The sequence below is a fragment of the Etheostoma cragini genome, chromosome 16 (genome assembly GCF_013103735.1).
Source record: "Etheostoma cragini isolate CJK2018 chromosome 16, CSU_Ecrag_1.0, whole genome shotgun sequence".
NCBI lineage: Eukaryota > Metazoa > Chordata > Actinopteri > Perciformes > Percidae > Etheostoma > Etheostoma cragini.
This window is the reverse complement of record NC_048422.1, coordinates 19991888-20011796: the sequence shown is the minus strand read 5'-3', so window position 1 is coordinate 20011796 and position 19909 is coordinate 19991888. Positions and strand designations below refer to the sequence as shown.

The window sequence follows — 19909 nt, the reverse complement described above, 5'->3', positions numbered from 1 at the left end:
GTATCTCATTCCTTAATCGTTAATGTTATGCTGCAGAAACAAACTCACCTTTTTTTGTCAGCACCCAAATTCTTACTTCCACTTGCTCTCCTCGTCTCCCATCTCATACTCAATTATCCCCCCCTAATATTGTTGAGATCTCTGCACACCTCCATCTGCTTCTAATCTCCCTCACCATCCTCATTACCCATAGCTAATGCAACCTGATCCCCTCTTTTTCACCTTTTCTTTGTGCCTTTCCATTATCTCTCCATTGACAATACACAATTTCTCCTCCATTATCCTTCATGGTCCGTTCCACATTCTGACCCGTTCTCTCTCTTTCCTAGGGAGATGATGGAGACATCGGACCCAGAGGACTTCCTGGTGAACCCGTGAGTGATCACGTATTTCCGTTCAGTCTTACACTGAGAGATAGGATCACAGAGCTGGGAGGGCCCGCTCTGTTAGCGAACAATGAAATGAGCTGATGATATCATATATCATCTGAAGACGGCAGCTGCTGTTCATATTCATATAAATGGAGATTTTTCTTAGCATAATGTTGCTGGGAAGGTTTAGGGTTAACCCATGTTGATGAGGGTTTTGCTAGTGCTTAATCTTTATAAGGGAAGCTTTGGCGGTGAGAAATGCAGGCAGCCCACATCAAGCTTGATATAATAGCCTCCCACTCTCTCAGGCAGGATATTGCACGGAGGGCGAAACAGAAAAGCAAGGAAAAACCACCAGAAAACCCTTTATATGTGCTGCTATGACTTGTTTTTTCCACCAGGGTGTGCCAAATTGGTTTGCATGCACACCAACAGGACAATAGGTCTTGTTAGGTAACTGTAGCTGTGAGGCAAAGCACAGCAATGCAAAGCAACGTGTGATAGGCATAGCTGTGGGGAATTAAACGTAGTAAAGAAAGCTTTTCCTCCCAGTCTGACTCGGCAGAATATCCTCAAGGACTTTGAGGAAGTCAGGGTTGTTTCCTGAAATAAAATACTGAAACTTGTTTAACATGTTTAATAATTCATAATTCCTTTCACAGGTGTGATATCATTCTCAATCTCAATTTCTGTCTTTCTTTCTAGGGCCCCCGCGGTTTGCTGGGACCAAAAGGACCTCAGGGACCTCCTGGACCCCCTGTGAGTCCCCATACCCTCCTCTTAGTTTTTCATAGCCATGCTATACAAGTGATTTACTGTTTAGAGAGCTGAATCATTTTCCCATCTCATAGAACAAAAGAGACTGCAAACCAACACCCACCGGGAAATACAAAACTCAACATATTTCAGACAGCATACACAAAGAGTAGCATAGGTTATTGAGTTTACAGCGGAGCAAAGCTAAACCTCATCTTCATATTGTTTCAACAGATTAGATTTGACATGGACAGTGCACATCTATCAAGTAGTGTATTTTGAAGTGATATTCCTGTGCAGGATGTGTAGAGATATAACGCACAATAATAATATGCTCAAATTCATATGCCGCAGATGCAAAAGCCAAGGTGTGGTTTTACAATTAGTCTACAGCTAAGAATGAGAATAAGCAGCAACAAGTTAGACTCACCTTTTCAGTGTTCAAATGGGCTGGCCTTGTATGTGCTAAACGTTGTGTTCATCTCATCTGCTGTAGGGTGTTACTGGAATGGATGGCCACCCTGGACCCAAAGGAAACATAGTAAGTGAAGCTGCAATTGATTACATTTATTATTTTTTAGCCTTCTCCATTACCCAGACAAACCTAAAAAACACAACAAACACACACACACAAACACAACTGTCACAGAGACAGAAAATGCACTACTTTCACATCTCTCTATTTTATCCTCAAATCCAATATATTGCCTCATGGACTCAATCTCTTGACACCCAAACACACACACACACACACACACACACACACACAACACGCCAGTACAATCAGAGGATACTAACCAGATAATGAAGAAAAGCTCGTCAGTGTTTTTGATCCTTTTGAGCAATCCACCACAGCCAATTGTATCATTCCAGGTCAATTTCTGGTAGCACCTGACCGTAATGAGAGAACACCTGCCTGGAGCAGCTTGTCTGTTCTGTTGGGAAGGTTCCAACTAGGTAGAAATGGAAGATCAACAGCTTAACTGCACTATTGGACCCACGCAACATAATTGATTGGCAGTTATCTTCTACTTTTAGCCAGAGCAAGATGTTGTGCTATTTGCCTTTGTAGGTATCACCTTCTGATTTATATCTGTTGAGAGCAGCGTTTCACTTTTAATGGACCATATGGAGCAACTAATCACTCTTAACTTCACTTGGGAGGTTTTACTCAAGTAAATAAAGTAATCAATCTTTGTGTTTGTTGTGAGATTTATAAAATGAACTTGTTTTCTTCAGGGACCTCAAGGAGAGCCAGGGCCTCCTGGACAGCAAGGCAACCCAGGCGCCCAGGTCTGTGTTGAACAGGTTGTCTGACATTTTATTTTTGTCTCATCCATCAAATGAAATGTTCTGAGCATTTTGTGTCCTCTGCGCAGGGACTCGCCGGGCCCCAGGGAGCCATCGGACCTCCAGGAGAGAAGGTAAGATCACTTACTTAGATAACATATTGTAAAACACGACTTCTTTCAACCACTTTATAATAAAGATTTTTTTGTTTGATTCTATTTCGCTACATTAAATGCCACAGCCGTATTTCATTTCTAATCAGGAGAAACACAATGCAAACATTATTCATTCTCAAATTCCAACTGTTCAATAATAAGCTGAATACCCTCCATATAAACTGGAAAATGGGATTTCTCTGAAATTGGATTAAAATGTATCAGGAATAAAATCTTTCTGCACTGTCTACTAGGCACTATTTGGCCCTGCGTTGGGGATGGAGACACGTTTGTATAATAGTATGATAAGCATTTGGAACTGAATAAGATAGCAACTTGGCTTTCAGCACATGCAAATGAACAAGACAATATGCTGCAATTTTATAGATTTAAAGTCTGTGGTTATTAACATTTTTTCCAGTTGGCAGTTTTTGTCACTGTGGAGTTGCAGAAATGTAATTAGTTTGTTAGCAGACTGAACTTAGCGTTTAGCTCCAAGCACCACTGGGCCACAGCATCGAAGAGCTGCTAGCCAGGCATGGGCCGGTTACCGGTTTCAAGGTAAACCGCAGTTTGAAAACCACTAACATTTTCTGTCATATCGTTCATGCGGTATGAGCTGTTTTATATTGAGTCATCAGGGACAGAAAGTGCAGTTTAGAAATCCCTCTCCCAGTGTGCATTGTGTTAATAAAATACATTGTATCCTCTGGGAAAAAAGACATTCAATAATCATACATTTTAAAGCTGTAATTGCACACCACCATACCGTGAAACCATGGTATTTTTGCTGAAGGTTTTCATACCGTCAGAATCTCAAACCGGCCCATGGCTCTCTCTAACCGTCAACTGCCATGTGTTGTCTTACTCTGTGATGTCTTTACATTTTGTCTTGTCTTCTGTCCAGGGTCCTACTGGAAAGCCAGGCTTGCCGGGAATGCCAGGAGCTGATGGTCCACCGGTGAGTTCATCCACCATGTCCAAAGAAATGAGTGGAACAGCCTCTCAATCTCTCTCTCTTTCTCTCTATCTATCTCACCCTTTAAAAGAAGAGGTTTTTTTTGGTGTTGATAATTTGCAAATTATAATTGTTAACTGTATGTAACAACACTTTCAAAGCAGTGCATCACATTGTTATGTTAAGGAACCGTTTAACGCAATCAAAACATATTTATTTTTCTGAAACAAATCTGTAAGGCACAACACAGCAACACAGCTGTGCCACAATGGAACAACCCGCCCACACACTTGCAAACACTCGCTGTCCCATCTTTGCACAGACGGCACGGTAAACACCTGTGCTAATGGCAGGTGTGTCTTAGAGGGCTGGTGCACTGGAGAGAGCCCAGGCGAGAGAGGCGGTGAGATACTTACAACTGTAGTGAGAGAAAAAGACACATGGAGACAGTGTTGAAAATGAGGGATTTGGTGAAAGAGAGGAATAAGAAATGGAGGAGAGCGGACACCGTACAATGTCCCCTGGTGCCTCGATGGCTTTCAGGGTCTTTTTGGAGCTCTCCAACATTTAAAATCTCAATTTTTTTAATTTGCATTCATCCATTTGTTGCATCTTCCATTTTCTGCGGTATTCTCTCTCTTAATCTCAATGCTCCCGGCTTGGCCCTCATTTCTCTATTCTCTCGTATCCATTTCCTTCTCCATCCTCTCTCACATCCACTTTGAATCCATCAGAGCCTTTGCAGAGCTTTTTTGTCTCATCTTCTTTTTACCAGACATCCATATGAGATGTGTTTTTGCTTTTGTGTTTCCACATATGCATGTACAGTATGTGTGTAATGTAATGTGAAGTCCCAAAACGGCAGTCTTGGCTTTTAAAACCCAGTCATAGTCTGTAGTGCATTATAATACTTGTGTATTATTTCCAATTAACAGTCCAATCCTTAATCCTAAATGAGATAAAAATCTAACGGCTCTTATTCCAATTTTCCTCCAACAGTTTAACAACCTAATCCCTCAGTTATAGAGGGCGTTGCAGTATTTATGGTGTTAATTATCCTGAAATAAGATGCAATAATATTTCTCCTAATAATTCACAGGGTCACCCTGGAAAGGAGGGGCCCTCTGGAGAGAAAGGACACTTGGTAGGTTGCATTTGAAGTTTACATTTTATTCTTTTCTAAATTTAGTTTAAGCTTTTCTATGTTTCTTTCCCTTCTCTTTGTCTAGTTCAAACATTTTTCATTAATGTATTTAACATTTGAATTGTGGGTGCATGTGTGTACTGTGTGTGTGTGTGTGTGTGTGTACGTGCTACAAGCTCTTAATAAATGGCTATCTCCCCCCAGGGCCCTGCTGGCCCTCAAGGACCCATCGGTTATCCTGGACCCCGAGGTGTGAAGGTGAGATGATTATCAACCACTCATAAATCCATTTGGGATATCGTCAGGTTATGGTAAACTGAAATGAACAACCATTATGTGCTAATAGTTGCACATTATCAAAATGCCTCTGAAAAAAAACATTAATATTAATATTTCCAAGGCTCTTCCAACAACTAATTGTGGTTTTGTGAAAAGCTGTTGATTACCAAAATCAAAGCCCTAGTTTGCTGCTAAACTGTTTACTTTCTAGGGACGGTCTAGAAATGGAATGGCCTCATGAAAACAATCCTAGTGATGCAATGATTAAGACAGGAAAGTCAGATCTTACATCACCTTGGTGCTGAGGTGAGTTACAGGGGCAGATGACAGCTTGAGGCGCACAGCCCTTTAATCAGTAGCTAATATACCCAAGACGGAAGAAATCCCATCAAATGAAATCTTGGCTGGTGTGACTGATCCAATCAGTAAAGCTTCCACTGAGGGAAAGGGACCACACAAGTGGCTTAACTTCTAGCAAAAAGTCCCTCTGTTACATGGCTGAGGTCTAAAGTGTCTCCTGTCTCTGGGAGGATGAGCAGGTTGTTCAAGAAAAGTGGTTGTAGCATGTCAAATGCTTTCACAGTTATTTTCTAAACTACAGAACAAAACACATTTGAATGCTTCAGTTACATAGTGTAGCCTCCATAGTACCTTTGACACACTCGGAGGGGAGGGGGGGCAGTGACAATTGGCAACACCAGATGACTTCTGCCTCGATTTAGAAAAGTTGTGGTGATTACATTGGTTGAAAATGTGTATTGCCCATTGTGGGACTGCATACTCTACAAGTGAAATCCTCCATTTTGTCCAGCGTGCACCGTATCAGCCTGTAACATCTGTGTGTTCTTCCAACACAGGGAGCCGATGGAGTACGCGGTCTTAAAGGACACAAGGGTGAAAAGGTAAGAGAGCTCTTATTGGCTAAGAAAGTGTAAGAACGTCTTTGTGTGAAAGGAAGCGACTGTAATCTTTAGAGAAATTGTAGCATTGGTATGAATTATAACTTGTGGGGGTCATGCATGAAATATTTCATGCTATTGATAATCTCAAAGAATTCAAAGTAAAACTGATGCTGGTACAGAAAGAAAAAGGCAATTAAGAGTTTCTATGGCAACAAGGGATCTTGCCAAGACTCCACATCTGTGTTTGTGTATGTGTGCTCGTCTTTGAGTGTGTCTCTGTGTAGGAATACCACACAAATGGTTTCAACATTTATATTATCTAATTATTTCTCCTTCATTACATCCTCACCTCTTTGTCTGCCTTTATCCTCTCACCAGGGAGAAGACGGCTTCCCTGGCTTCAAGGGAGATATGGGTATCAAGGGCGACAGGGTAAGGCTCCTTTGTTTATATTGCACTCAGCAGTATGTGCCAGTCATATATTGAGCGTTGGAAAACATCATTCAAATTAGGTCTGCAGATTATATCGTTTTTTTTTGTTTTGTTTTTTATCGTCATCGCTAAGTCATATCGTGAATTGTTTTTGTGTAATTTGAAAGAAATGATCTATAAAAAATTGTTGTATTTTAGCAGAATACTGAAAGCAATCCAACTGAATACACACAATATCTGTTCATTTATCATATCGTCATATTGTTATCACGATGTTCAACAATGTTATGGCATATTTTCCTCATATCGGGCCCTATTTCAAATGACTTGAACTAATTAGAAACATGTGACTTCTGCACTCAATGTTGTTTTTGGGGCTTAGTTTTGTTGGGGGGACCTTTACCTCAACTAAGGGAAAGCAACAACCACTCCTGAGTTAGCCCCTTATGGCATAAGCCTCTGTGACTACTGTGGAGGTGGGGTAATGAGCAAACATAAGGTGTTGCTCCTATTGCCAGATGTTAGCATGTGTGCATGTGTATGTGTTTACGCGAGCAGTTTCCTTTTCTATCCAGTGTGCTGCTTTCCAAATCAGTCCTAACCTCAATTACTTAAAGAAGCACAGGGTTTGACAGGTGTACCCGGGAACAAACTGCTCTAGGGATTTACAATGTCTAAGTAGCAGGAAAACAGTCTTTAACAGTGAGAAACATTACTTGCCCCAACCTGCACTTCAATCAGCAATCCCCCAATCCCTGACCAGGCTGTCTATAGCTGAGTACAGAAAGGAAGGAGAAATCAATGGCACTCTAAACTCTTACAAACTCGAGAGAGAGACATGTTTTCTTCTGTAGACTTAGCACATCCAGCTGAAAATAAGGATTTGAGGAGTCCCTCCGTTCTGGAGTAGACACTCATTGACTAGAATCTAAATGACTGATCATTTTTAGGCGTGCCTATGAAATGTGTGTGTCTGCGTGTGTTTGTGTGTGCGCACGCGTGTGTGTGTGTGTGAGAGCGTGTGGATGTGTGTGTGTGTGTGTGTGTGTGTGTGTGTGTGTGGACTAAATGGAAAGTGTTCTCTGTGATGAGCTTGCAAGTGTGAGTCAAGTACAGTTTTCTTGATGCCGATTTATGTGTACTTGAGTGCGCGTATGAGGACACCTGCTTGCTTGTGCAACGCCGCACAGGCCCTTTAACTGGATATCTTTCACACACCGCTGAGTCTCCGCAGCGGCGACTGGTTGTCAGAGCGAGTTTATACTCTGTCATTTACTGGGTGTCCCGCTAGAAAGGGGAGCGCGCTCACAGAGAGTAGCAATAATAGGATCGCTGACTGCTTTGAGGGGTCGGCGGCAAGGGAAAATAGCTTTACTCGATTCTTTTAAGCCACTTTACACTCACAACAGTTTAAGAAGGGCGACTAGAGTTACACAAAATGAACAGACTTGTTTGCTTCAGTGTCCATTGCACATTGTCGATTAAGAAGCTGATTAAGAAAATTGGTTTTCAGCGTCTATAAAGGTGGATTAACATTCTTGCCGACTGTCGAGGGCACAAATGCAAATGTGCAATGTAGTGTTGAATTCACTCAGTTCAATACTAATCTATCAGTACTAATCAACAAATGCACAAGCTAAAACCAGGAAATAAGAAAAGTGCTAGTTGGTGTATGCATCTAAACCAAGGTCTTCAACGTTTTTTAAGCCAAGGACCCCTTAACTAATAGAGAGACAGAGCAGGGACCCCTTACTACATAAACTACCGGTCAAAGGTTCAGGGTCACTTAGAACTTTTCATTGCACTCCAATATAGACAGAATAGCAGCTGAGATCAGTTGCACTTTTTTTAACCAGGGCAGCAGTTTTCAGAAAACATTATGTGTTTACATAGTTGCAAAATGGTTCTCCAATGTTTTACCATTTAGTTTTTTTTAAATGATAACAGATTAGTAAACAGAATGTGCCTTTATGGGCAATGTAGATATTTCATTAAATATCAGCCAACCACTCCGTTCAGTTGGTATTCTGTCTATAATGGAGTGGTATGGAAATTTGTAAGTGACCCTAAACATTTGACCAATAGTGTATATTGTATAAAATTAAGTTGCATTTTAAACTGGGCCAGCAACAACGTGTAGGAGGGCCCAAACCTATTAAACATACCATTTTTGGTGCATAAGCTATTAAAATCACATTTGTTGGCGTGATTAAAAACAAATTGTCTCTTAATGTTACATTTACATCTGGCACAGTGAACACTCAGGATTAACTGTATCTTTGAATGGCTATCTAAGTGATTACCTTACCTATAGGCCAATTAGCCTAACATCAGTGGGGATTTATATTTGCTGCTAATATGTTGGATTCAAGTTAAGACATTAAAATTTTAGAAAAAAAACTTTCAAAATTTGGAGGCCCACCTGCAACAATTCTATATACCCCCTTGGGGCCCCGGACCCTCTTTTGAAAATCCCTGACCTAAATGATTGAGGTATAAAAATATATAAAAAAAAAAAAACACACTCCACAACTCCACATTGTAGCTTCGAGGAAAATGCTGAATTGTAATTATGAAGTATGAAAGTATGTGTTCTGATGCTTTCCAGGGAGAGCTTGGACCAGCAGGACCCAGAGGAGAAGATGGTCCCGAGGGACCGAAGGGTCGCTCAGGTCTCCCAGGAGATGCTGGTCCTCTTGGCCCAGGTGGTGAGAAGGTATGCTCTTTTTTCCAGTTTGGCTTTCACAACCAAAACACTTAGATCAAATAGACACTGTGTTCTCTGCTTACATGTAACCCTGACGGAAAAAACGGAATCGAAAACAAGTTGCAATTTTGTGTTATCAGTCATGTTTAATCTAGGACAATAGTTCAGCAGGGCTTGACGAGGAAAGTAGTTTTTACAATCATTCTCTTCTTAAAAGCAACCGATTTTTCATTGCTGCTGCTCTTGAACCAGCTGGGAGCCTAAAATGGATTCAGTTTTTCACATTTTTCATTGTTAAATTGAACACTGGGTAAGCTGTTGCTGACAATACCTCAGACATTTTTGTGCATAAAAAAAAGCAACGTCGGTCTTTTCTAGAGGAGTCTGTGGTCTTTTATAAAAGGCTTGAAACATGTTGAGTGTCATTTAGACTGTGCTAACTAAATCTTATTTGGCAAGTCATCAGCCAAAGTATGAAACAAAACTGTGGCTATGTTTCACAGTAACCACAGTGCTTCTGTTTAGAATCCAAGCATAAAGCTTTGGTGCGTAACTTTTTGACATTGATGAATGTGGTCACGGAAGGCTTGTATCATGTGGACGTGCCAACAGTTTTGTTGTTATTACTTAGAATTCCTCATGGGGGCGACAGAAGCTACACATTATAGCTTTACAGTTTGTTCCTAATCTAAATTGTACATATATTTGCATAACTGCAGTAACACTGCATTATAGATGTAGACACTGGTTTGTATCTGGATCACACCTGTGATAATAGCACACAATAGCAGCCAACATTAGCACTCAGTAAGTCATAATAAATTATGCTGTGTTTAGCAGGTGTTCATATTTATTGAAGTTTACTACTAAAATAACACAGTACTACAGTTGTTTACATTCACAGCTGTCCCACTGTAATATAATGCTGTGTGCTTGCCTTGCATTTAGGATGGCTGGCAAGATACTCGTTAGGAAATCAACGTTGCAAAGCAATTCTTTTGCATCACAGCCATTTCATGTACAAATTCACATTAATACTAGATGTCTTAAATATTTAGTGTATGCAGCACAAGCATCAGGTAATATAGGATTACATTATGTGAAAATAGAATAGACATTTATTTATTTGAAACAGGGTAATGCACAGGTAAAAATTATATTTGTAGTACAAGGGAATATGTCTTGAGCCAGGTTATAGCAACAATTGCTAATTTCCACCTGTAGTCACTGAGCAGGTATAACAATTATAAAAAATAACAATTTTAAAAGAAATTAAACAGACCTATAGATGATGTGGTGACCATAGTAATTAAAAACAAGCAATCTAGCAAAAAAAAAAACAGGCGCGCCAACAACCCACACACTCTCTCTCTTCCTCCTCCCCAGCAAACACACTCAGACAGAAGCAGTGGCTTAGGTAGATTTGAGTCCAATCCAACTCTAAACACAAATACATATACACACACGCACACTCACATATACTGTATCTTATGGATGTGTGCAAAGTTGCTTATTCAACAACCAACTCTTGGTTAGGCATGAGAAAATGTGGTAATTTGTACATAAGATATATCCTGTGGGAAGGGCATTCCATTGCCTCATGGCCACACATGAGAAAGATGAACTCCCATACTGTGTTTTACGTTGTGGGATGCTACACTCCCCCCTTGTAACACTTTGAGTAGTTTGCGTTGTTATCGCGGAGCGGAGTGTTACAAACTTGTTACAAAGCAGTAGCACTGTAAATGATTTTATGTAGTAAAGACACATTTGAGTGTTTTATTAAATTGTAAAAACTAAGGACATAATATTATGCAAGTATATGACAGTGATGATAATGACATGTTTTGACTAAGTTGTATAATGTTGTCTGAGGCTCTGTCTGTCTAGAGAGCTTTGTAAAGTTCTGAATCCATTTGCACTGTGTCATTTAATCTGTCTTTAAACGAGTCCCCCAACATTGTGTAAGTGCAATACTTTTTTATGGGGGGGGATTAGTTTTTAGGTTATTTTTGGCCGTTATTTTAGACAGGACAACGGAAGACATGAAAAGGGAGAGAGAGGGGGGTATGACATACAGCAAAGGGCTGCATGTCGGAGTTGAGCCCGGGCCCGGCTGCGCCGAGGAGTTAACCTCTATATGTGTAGGCACGCTCCACCAACTGAGCTATCCGGGCGCCTAGGAAGTGCAATACTTTAAGTCTGGAAAAGTGAATCTAAAATTAAATTTAGCTTTTCTCATTTACAGGGTAAACTTGGAGTTCCCGGATTGCCAGGATACCCAGGAAGACAAGGACCAAAGGTATTTGCGCACATGTACTGCTTAACAATATTGCCATTAGTTCACTAATATGAGTATAGAGAAACTTTAAAACCATACTCATAAGAGACATAATTTATTTGGCCAAATTGTCTCTACACACATGCATGTTTCTCTGTTTAATTGAAAGACAATGAAAAATTCATACATGTGCAGGCTGCTTTGCTGAACATTTGATGGCTCTTGCTTTAGCCTCTCAAAGGCAAAGCCGCAGTCTGACAAGTGGACATGCTTGAAGCTCCCTGATCAAAGAGCTGGGGATTTGAATATGCTTTTTGGTGTCAGCCCTAAGCTACTATAATATGACAACAATAAAAGCGTCGCTTTTTATTTATGGTGCACCCTGTCTTCTGTTGCGGTTAATATGCTAGGAATATCTCAGGGAATAAACAACGGAATATAATATTTAAGGTTTGTCTCTGAAATGATTAATTCCTCTTTCTCGCTCACACAGGGATCTCAAGGTTTCCAAGGTTTCCCTGGTGCCAATGGAGAGAAAGGAACTCGGGTACGTCAAATAGACTTCTTCTTATTATTATTCTCATTGCTACAAGAATGGTTGGATCAATACTGGCAAGAGGCTCCTGTTCTAGCTCCAGATTTATCAACCTAGAGGAAGTTGCATGGCTCTAAAAGAAAGACCAAGGACAGAAAGACAATTGCATTCCTTCTTTTTTTACCACTTACACAACTCATTTCAAACCACCAAAAGCATTGTTTATCACTTTGCGGTACTTGAGCAATGTTTCATTTTCCTTGTTTAAGGACCACGCCATTAGCTTGCCTGCAAGAGTAATGGTTTGCCACCACGAGTCGAGCAGGGCATATAAAGCTTTTCATCTTCACAAAACATTTGTGAAGTTTTATGAGACCAAGCTCCCAGACAGAAAGGGATAATGGGGCAATTAACGTTTCACAGGACCTATTTTCTTTTTTTATTCTTTTTCAAAGCAACATAAAATATAAACTTGTTTTTCTCATCTCAACTTTATGCAGCCACTGTATGTGTAATATTGCTTTAAAATCCTTATATTGTGCATTATTGATAATTCTTGCATCCTCTTCTGAGGTAGTCATGAATCTAAGTCAGAATCTAAATCTGCAAGTCAGGAAAACTATTGATTGTATTATTTGAAACTGGTAATTCCTAATTAATGAGAAAAGATGATGTCAGAGCCTTTAAATTGCCCAATTCTATTGAACTCTGTTTGCAAATGTTACTGACTGCTGGCATTGGATTGATTCTTCTAGAGGACGTGACTCTTTTGATCACTGTTTGTGTTCTCCTTTCCTACAGGGAACAGCAGGAAAGCCTGGCCCACGCGGACAGAGAGGACCAACGGTTAGTCTTACTCAGCAGACTCGTGCTTGTATACAGATGGCGAGCTTGGCACAGTAAAACTGGTAGTTCAACGCTGGCATGCTTGAGGGCAACCCACACTTATTCAACTGGGAAAGCGTAACTCTTTCAGGTCACAAATATGTCTTAGGAACCGTTCTGTCAATTTTTTAATCACTTTGTCTTTTCCATCAAGGGGCCTCGAGGAGAAAGAGGACCAAGAGGACCAACAGGGAAAGCTGGACCAAAGGTGAGTCAGTTATTTCACTGCCACTTTGTTGTGTATTTTGTGTTACAAGTTCACCCCTTGGGACCCATTCAGACCAAAATAAAGAACCCGGCGATGGTGGGAGTGTCACTGAAAAGGCCCACTTGTGTGACATCCTGTTGTGTTCTTGAACCCCGCAATGTAGCACAATTACACTTTATATTTCAGAACTACTGTTTTCCGTCACATTATTTATAGATCTCAGCGTGTCCGACCGCACTTTAAAGCAGGTTCATTTCACGGAGAAAAAAGGGAAGGAAAAGAGATGAGCTAGACGGATCGGGTGTGCGTTGTAGCTTGGCAAACACTCAGCTGTTAGACTGGGTAAACCCCGCCCACTCTGCCGGCAATTTCATTTCGCCCTGCAGCTCGGTCTGGAAACCTTCACTTTCAGTTTTGCGGGAACCAATCATAAATTGGCTTATCTACCTGGCGCACTATTGGCAGGTTTAACACAATGATGATAGAGAAGCGACCAAGCAGCTTCTTGTTTACATTCAACATAGCGGCGGTGGCGGCAGCAGCCCCCAAAGCGCAGCAACCCGTTGATGCCGCTGTTGCTTCTACGTCACCCGGATCGTTGGTCTGATTAGTTGAAGGACTGTGCCCCTTGGTCACGCCTCTTGTGCAGAGAAAATAAAGAGCAGACTTGGTCTGGTGATAGCCAAACTATTCTCCTTGGCAGTTCAGTGCTTGTGTTTTGGGTTTAAAAAACTTTCTTGTGGCAGCAATGGAGGCAGTGATGTTTCCTGTTTACAGTACGGGATTCTCACTCCACCACAAAACTGACTGGCAAGTCTGATCTCAGTTTACATGATTGGTCACCGCAGGGGATGTGTTGTTGTAAATTTGTTCTCCAAAAGTTGAGTTGGTGTGAATGCCCACTTACTCCCTATTTTGTCTCTTCAGGGTAACTCAGGAAATGATGGCCCACCAGGACCTCCTGGTGAGAGGGTACGTACCATCCCACTGTCATCCAGGGTCATTTTGTTCTCATAACACTCAGAGTCAACCAATTATTGACCCAGAATCATTTGTCGTTTGTTGCAGGGTCTACCAGGGCCTCAGGGACCAACAGGTTTCCCAGGACCAAAGGGCCCACCTGTGAGTCCAAACTCATACACAACACACAACTGTGTATATAAACCAACATTCCTTTTCCTTTGGCATTCTTCACACTTGCATTCATAGATTTGGATGTATTTCTCAGGGACCTTCAGGGAAAGATGGACTGCCTGGACATCCCGGACAGAGAGGAGAGACTGTGAGTAAAATAGTTTTAGTGCTGAGCTCTTCATCTGTCAACAGAGTCAGTTAAATGTCATGTAACTGTTTTGTTTTTCTTCCGTAACTAACAGGGATTCCAAGGAAAGACTGGTCCTCCTGGCCCTCCAGGCGTGGTTGGACCTCAGGTGAGTCACAGTCACCGGCCATCTTGCTGTGTTGTTCCCTTCTATCTATTATCAGTATGACTTAACTTTGATTGTAATCTTTTTGCGCAGAGTAGGGCTGTTTGATTATGGAAAACAAAATCACAATTTTGTCAGTCAGCCATGAAATCATGCTTATTTAAAAGGATTACTCATTGGCTTTTGGAAAGATGCTGTACTTATTGAACTTAAAAAAGCAAATCAACAGTGAAAACACCTTAAACGGTGAAATTGCCCTTAGGACTTTTACCGTTAAACCTTCTGAATTCTCCTTCAGAACACAAGAAAAAATAAGAGTTTACTTGCGGAATGCAATGGGAAAAAAGATTGTTTCTCTGGATTACATTGTTTTTGTGATTGTTGGGAGCCGAATTTGAAATAGCTAGTACAGTTCGAAAACTTTATTAAACTAACCCCCTATCATCACGTACGCTTCCCCTTACCTAGAGATTAGCATGGTTTTATTTCAGTCAGCTTAATAGCTGGTTTGATTTGCATTGAGAGATAATCTTATGCAAAGTTCCCCAGGCCTACATGGGGAAGGGCATGTTAAGATGTGGGGTGATTTTAATTCCAAAGGCCAAGGGAACTCTATCAGGATGCATAGTATCATGGATCCATGAAATAACCGGCCTTTAAAAATAAAAATGTGCTTGCTTCTATTGGAATTTAACATAGGGGTGTATATTTATGCCCCATGTATTTTAAGGATGAACATTTATTTATTTACCATACATTATTCATTCACAAAGAAAATTATTGTCCTTAAAAAATTGGATTTTCCTAACTCTTTTTAAATAAAGACATTAAGATTAATTTCCAAAAGAGGCTTTTTTTTAATTCCCCCTTTAATCAACTTTAGCATGGATGTTAAAACTTTCTCAAGCCACTGTATATCTGACAAGCCATGAGTGTTGTTTATCCTCTTCCATATTAGCAATGGGCTCTTCATCCATTATGCATAAGCATTTAACAGACTTTACCCCCCCCCCCAGCTGCTCTGCTAATGCCAGCTGAGAACATTGACGATAGCGGAGCTGTATGTGGCCTTAATGACTAGTAGGCCTCCCACACAGCAAATGCTCAGCTTTTTTTTGAATTGCTGATTTTTCTCACAGTGTTCCTCTTACCATAGTTGCTCTTCTTCACACCTCCTTTGCAGCTGGGTTTTCATTTCAGTGTCTTACTTTACTGGGTTTGGTTTTCAATTGTAGGGACCAACTGGTGAGACTGGACCAATGGGCGACCGGGGTCATCCTGGGCCACCAGGCCCACCTGGTGAACAGGGTCTACCTGGAGCTGCAGGGAAAGAAGGAGCTAAGGTGAATCCTTAAGCTCTATTTAATATTATATCTTTTGAGTTCCCACCCCATCTAGATTTTTTGCTTTGTGAGATGATATAACTGCACTTATCTTAGTGTAATGTGGAGCAGACAGACAATAACAAGACCCTGACACTGCATTTCTAGAATTAATGGCATTGTGCTTTGACTCACAGGGTGACTTTGGTCCTGCTGGCCCAGCAGGTAAGGATGGCCCTCCCGGGCCGAGAGGTTTCCCTGGAGAGAGAGGTCTGCCTGGCACTGTGGTTAGTATTCCTTTCTGATCAGTACAAAATCTCTCATATTCAATAAACCTCACTGCTTGGTTCTGGGCTATTAAATCACTGTAGTTAACTTCAAGAATCATACATGATATTACATCCCTGAGTGGGCTTTAGATAAGGAACAGTGTTCTCTAGGCTGTTTATTTTTTATTTTACTCTAACTTGACAAAGTCATGTCCTGGTAGTTATGCAATTCACGCTATTTTCTTACTGCAAACTTTTTTAGAAAGAAATCAATGGCAGAAACAGTTTTTTCTTCCAACTCTAGGATGCAGAAATGATTACAACAATACATTTGTTCCCTATGTAATATAACGGACTGTTCTCCCCGGCTGCTCTCAGCCTCCACTTTGGGGCCTAAAGGAGGTTTTACATCTCATGCTGAGCCTGTCCAGCATAGAGAAGGATGTGTTTCCCCCAACAGATGTGTTTGTTTTCTGAAGCCTTCTTTTTATTTGATTCTGCAGGGGGCTCACGGCCTGAAAGGGAATGAAGGACCTCATGGCCCACCTGGCCCTGCTGTGAGTGCAATTTACTGCATCTGCATCTTCACTTTGTCACTTTTATTCTCTCACTCTCTCTTCTCACCTTCACTGGTCTTGGTCTCTGGGAATTGTCTTCATAACAAAGTTCCCACCCTCAGTTCTTTTAGTCTCTTACATAATAGAGAATACATAGAGAGGTCTGACCTATTTGGTAAATGTGCCTGATGTGATGACTTTGTTTCAGTTTAACATTTTGATGTCTTTGATATTTTCATTCAGTTACTCGGATTACTAACATTACTGTGCCATGTTGCTGTAGGGTTCTCCTGGTGAGCGTGGTCCTGCTGGCCCAGCCGGACCTACGGGTCTTCCTGGACGCCCTGGCCCCCAAGGACCGCCAGGGCCTGCAGGAGAGAAAGGTGGACCGGTAAGGACTTTGTCTTACAGAAACGGCTGCGGCATACAGAACATAACGCAGTTTTACAAATCAAGCATGGCTGACAACATCCTGAAAAATATATATTTTAGGGAGAGAAAGGACCTCAAGGCCCAGCTGGAAGAGACGGTATTCAGGGACCTGTTGGTCTGCCAGGACCTGGAGGACCTCCTGGACCACCTGGAGAGGACGGAGACAAGGTGGGTTACTTTTTAATGTCTAGTTTTGCTGTCCACGTGAAGAGAGATATGATTAAAGCCGGTAAAGCTTCATAGCTTTGAACTTTTTGAGCACTTTTTCAACATCTCACTCACACACACACACACACACACACTAATATACACCACATGCACACTTACCACCTTACAAAGACAGTAAACTTTACAGTTGAGATCTAAGCCAGATATTCTCTTGTCTCTTCCCCTGTGACCTTAAGTGCTCTAATGGGAATTTGTCCAACAGATTTACAGATCTTTAAAAAGGCCAACCTGCCTCATTGCATCTCTGTACTCCTCTGTACAAAAAGACAGATGATAGGGAGGAATTTTGTGGCAATGACAGAATGTGTGAAAGTGACCCTTTAGTATTCAGAAGAGAGAACAACTCCTCATCGGCTCTAAAAAAAAAAAAAACATTTGCAAGAAGATCAGCCTCAGAGATACTCAGAGGATAATCTCTTATCCTTTGAAGAATGCCTCAGTTCTTAACCGGCCTCACACTGGTCCCCGCGGTGCAGTCGGACACAGAGAATACAGAGTGTATTTGCCATGCAGATAAAAAGGATCTCGCAAGCTAATGTTTACACACATTCAGACACTTTCCCATTAAAAGTCCTATCCACGGGGAAGGAATAACTCCAAGGCCTTTATTTTAACACTAATACTGCCTCACAAAGATCCTTGTGTGACTAAAACGAAAAGTATATTGCTCTGGGTTTGGCAGATATTAAAGTGCTCATATTATGCTTTTTGGCTTTTTTCACTTGCCTTTATTGTGTTATATATCTTTTATGTGCATGTTATAGGTTTACAAAATGAAAAAGTCCACCCCAATGGCACTTACCATCTCCAACAGAAAACACTGTTCACAACCTGTTTTAAACAGCTCTATGGTAGTCCAGACGAACTTGTGTCACTATGTAATACACATTATAAGGCTTGCCTAGCTGCTAGCGTGGCACGCCCTCAAACTCTGCTTCTGACTGGCTAGTAGTCCTTACCTAGCTACCGTGCAAAGATGGAACAGAAGGGAGATGCCTCACTCGCCAGCTAAAACAGAGAGCTCAACACAAAGGGTGAAAGGAGGAGCTGCAGCAATGTGGAGTACTACAAATATGTGGTGTTTTTTGAAAATTAAACCATGTAAACCTATTCTGATATAACCTCTTAATATAATATTCAACCTGAAAATGAGCATTATATGAGCAGTTTAACATTATTTATCCAAATGGCAACAGCTTTTCAAGGCTTTGAAAGAACGGTGCAAGGTTCTTTACTCTGGGAATGGTGCAAACAGGTTGAGACAGGACTAATTATCTATTCTGTTTTGGCTGCCCGTAGCGCCAGTGACTCAGCCATCAGATGTGAACTGTTTTTGTCCCCATTTGTCACAGACGGAGAAATTTAATTGAAATTTTCATAGACAGATCTCTAAGAAAAGATATAAAGGTGAAATATAGTAGAGTTTTATTGTGCTTTACTATGTCAGTTTCTTTTCTGGGGGGTGTTTTAATGACCGTTTACTCATTGTCACATTTTCATCTCCCCTCTGTTTTGAGTTTCTTTTTTTTTTTAATCTGTCCTGGTTTCACACTGTGATCATGTCATTTGACAGGGAGAGCTCGGAGAGCCAGGCCAGAAAGGAGGCAAGGGGGACAAAGGAGAGCACGTAAGTTGTTTTACAAAAAATTACAGAAATCATAAAAACATCATTTATGTATCATTTCACTGCCTAAAATTCTTAGCATGATCCATTTTTATTTTTTTTATTTTTTTTTTACTGTGAGTTTACGGGTTTTGACAGTTGGTGAGTTAATTGACCCTTTGACGTGCTCTATCTCCCCTGCAGGGTCCACCTGGTCCCACCGGCCCTCAAGGACCCGTTGGAGCACCCGGTCCTGCTGTAAGTGTCATGTTTGCATCAAGGGTTCAGATCACTTAACGCCTCATCCACTGCATCTGCTAGGCCAACAGTAGCAGAGGCCGTTGTATCTCCTGATCAGGACCCCCTTTTCATCTGTCGCAGGGTGCAGATGGTGAGCCTGGTCCCAGAGGGCAGCAGGGTCTATTTGGCCAGAAGGGAGATGAAGGATCTAGAGGATTCCCCGGACCTCCAGGGCCAGTTGGGCTGCAGGTGCGGACTGCCACAAAACATATAAACTATGGTCAAATGTTATCATTAAGAAACACGGTGGAAGTGGTTTTAGTTTTTGTTTATCTTGAACTTGGGGGAAAAAAAGGGTTAGGGTTCAATAAAAACATGTCAGCACAAGTTGCATGGGATTTCCCCCTTTCCGGTTTACATATTCCTGCCTCTGCAGAATTATTTTTATGCTCGGTGGGGACAAACTTTTACCATTGCCATCAACAGCAGTTGTTTAGCCGCTAACAGGTGACTGCGAGCCGGCTACAGACACCGCCAGATGATGGCCCTTTCAGGCGATGACAAAAACAACTTGTTAAATTTAAGGAAAAAGTTGGATTAAAGCTGTAGTAGATAGTTTCTGTCGCCCCCATGAGGAATTCTAAGTAACGACAAGACTGTTGCGGCGTCCATGGGATACAAACCTTCCATGATTGTGCAATCGGGATGGCGCACTTGCGCCCTGCTAAAAAACATGATGGACTCTTAAGAGGAGGTAATCTTCTTCACTCAAGATTTTGCGCGTGAAAGTCACCGGACGCCACAATCTTCTAAACATAGTCATACTGAGAAATACAGAGAAAGTTATTTGGAGCTGATCGTTTTAATTAGGTTTTTGGCAACTCATTTGGCAATGGCTTGAATGTAACATATGTTCTTTAATATCAAA

General features: G+C 41.3%; 1 protein-coding gene across 3 annotated transcripts in view; it reads left to right on the top strand.

Annotated features, from left to right (window-relative positions):
• col5a1 (procollagen, type V, alpha 1) overlaps positions 1-19909 on the top strand; it is an 84876-nt gene that overhangs the window by 49999 nt on the left and 14968 nt on the right. For all 3 annotated transcript variants that reach the window (XM_034895607.1, XM_034895606.1, XM_034895605.1), the window contains exons 20-46: positions 330-374; positions 1077-1130; positions 1624-1668; positions 2367-2420; positions 2507-2551; positions 3480-3533; positions 4630-4674; positions 4879-4932; positions 5811-5855; positions 6234-6287; positions 8896-9003; positions 11243-11296; positions 11769-11822; positions 12612-12656; positions 12850-12903; positions 13831-13875; positions 13972-14025; positions 14132-14185; positions 14280-14333; positions 15566-15673; positions 15850-15939; positions 16425-16478; positions 16762-16869; positions 16971-17078; positions 18712-18765; positions 18946-18999; positions 19123-19230. In XM_034895607.1, the coding sequence (XP_034751498.1) occupies positions 330-374; positions 1077-1130; positions 1624-1668; positions 2367-2420; positions 2507-2551; positions 3480-3533; positions 4630-4674; positions 4879-4932; positions 5811-5855; positions 6234-6287; positions 8896-9003; positions 11243-11296; positions 11769-11822; positions 12612-12656; positions 12850-12903; positions 13831-13875; positions 13972-14025; positions 14132-14185; positions 14280-14333; positions 15566-15673; positions 15850-15939; positions 16425-16478; positions 16762-16869; positions 16971-17078; positions 18712-18765; positions 18946-18999; positions 19123-19230 (1701 nt within the window). The remainder of the gene's footprint in view (positions 1-329; positions 375-1076; positions 1131-1623; positions 1669-2366; positions 2421-2506; positions 2552-3479; positions 3534-4629; positions 4675-4878; positions 4933-5810; positions 5856-6233; positions 6288-8895; positions 9004-11242; positions 11297-11768; positions 11823-12611; positions 12657-12849; positions 12904-13830; positions 13876-13971; positions 14026-14131; positions 14186-14279; positions 14334-15565; positions 15674-15849; positions 15940-16424; positions 16479-16761; positions 16870-16970; positions 17079-18711; positions 18766-18945; positions 19000-19122; positions 19231-19909) is intronic.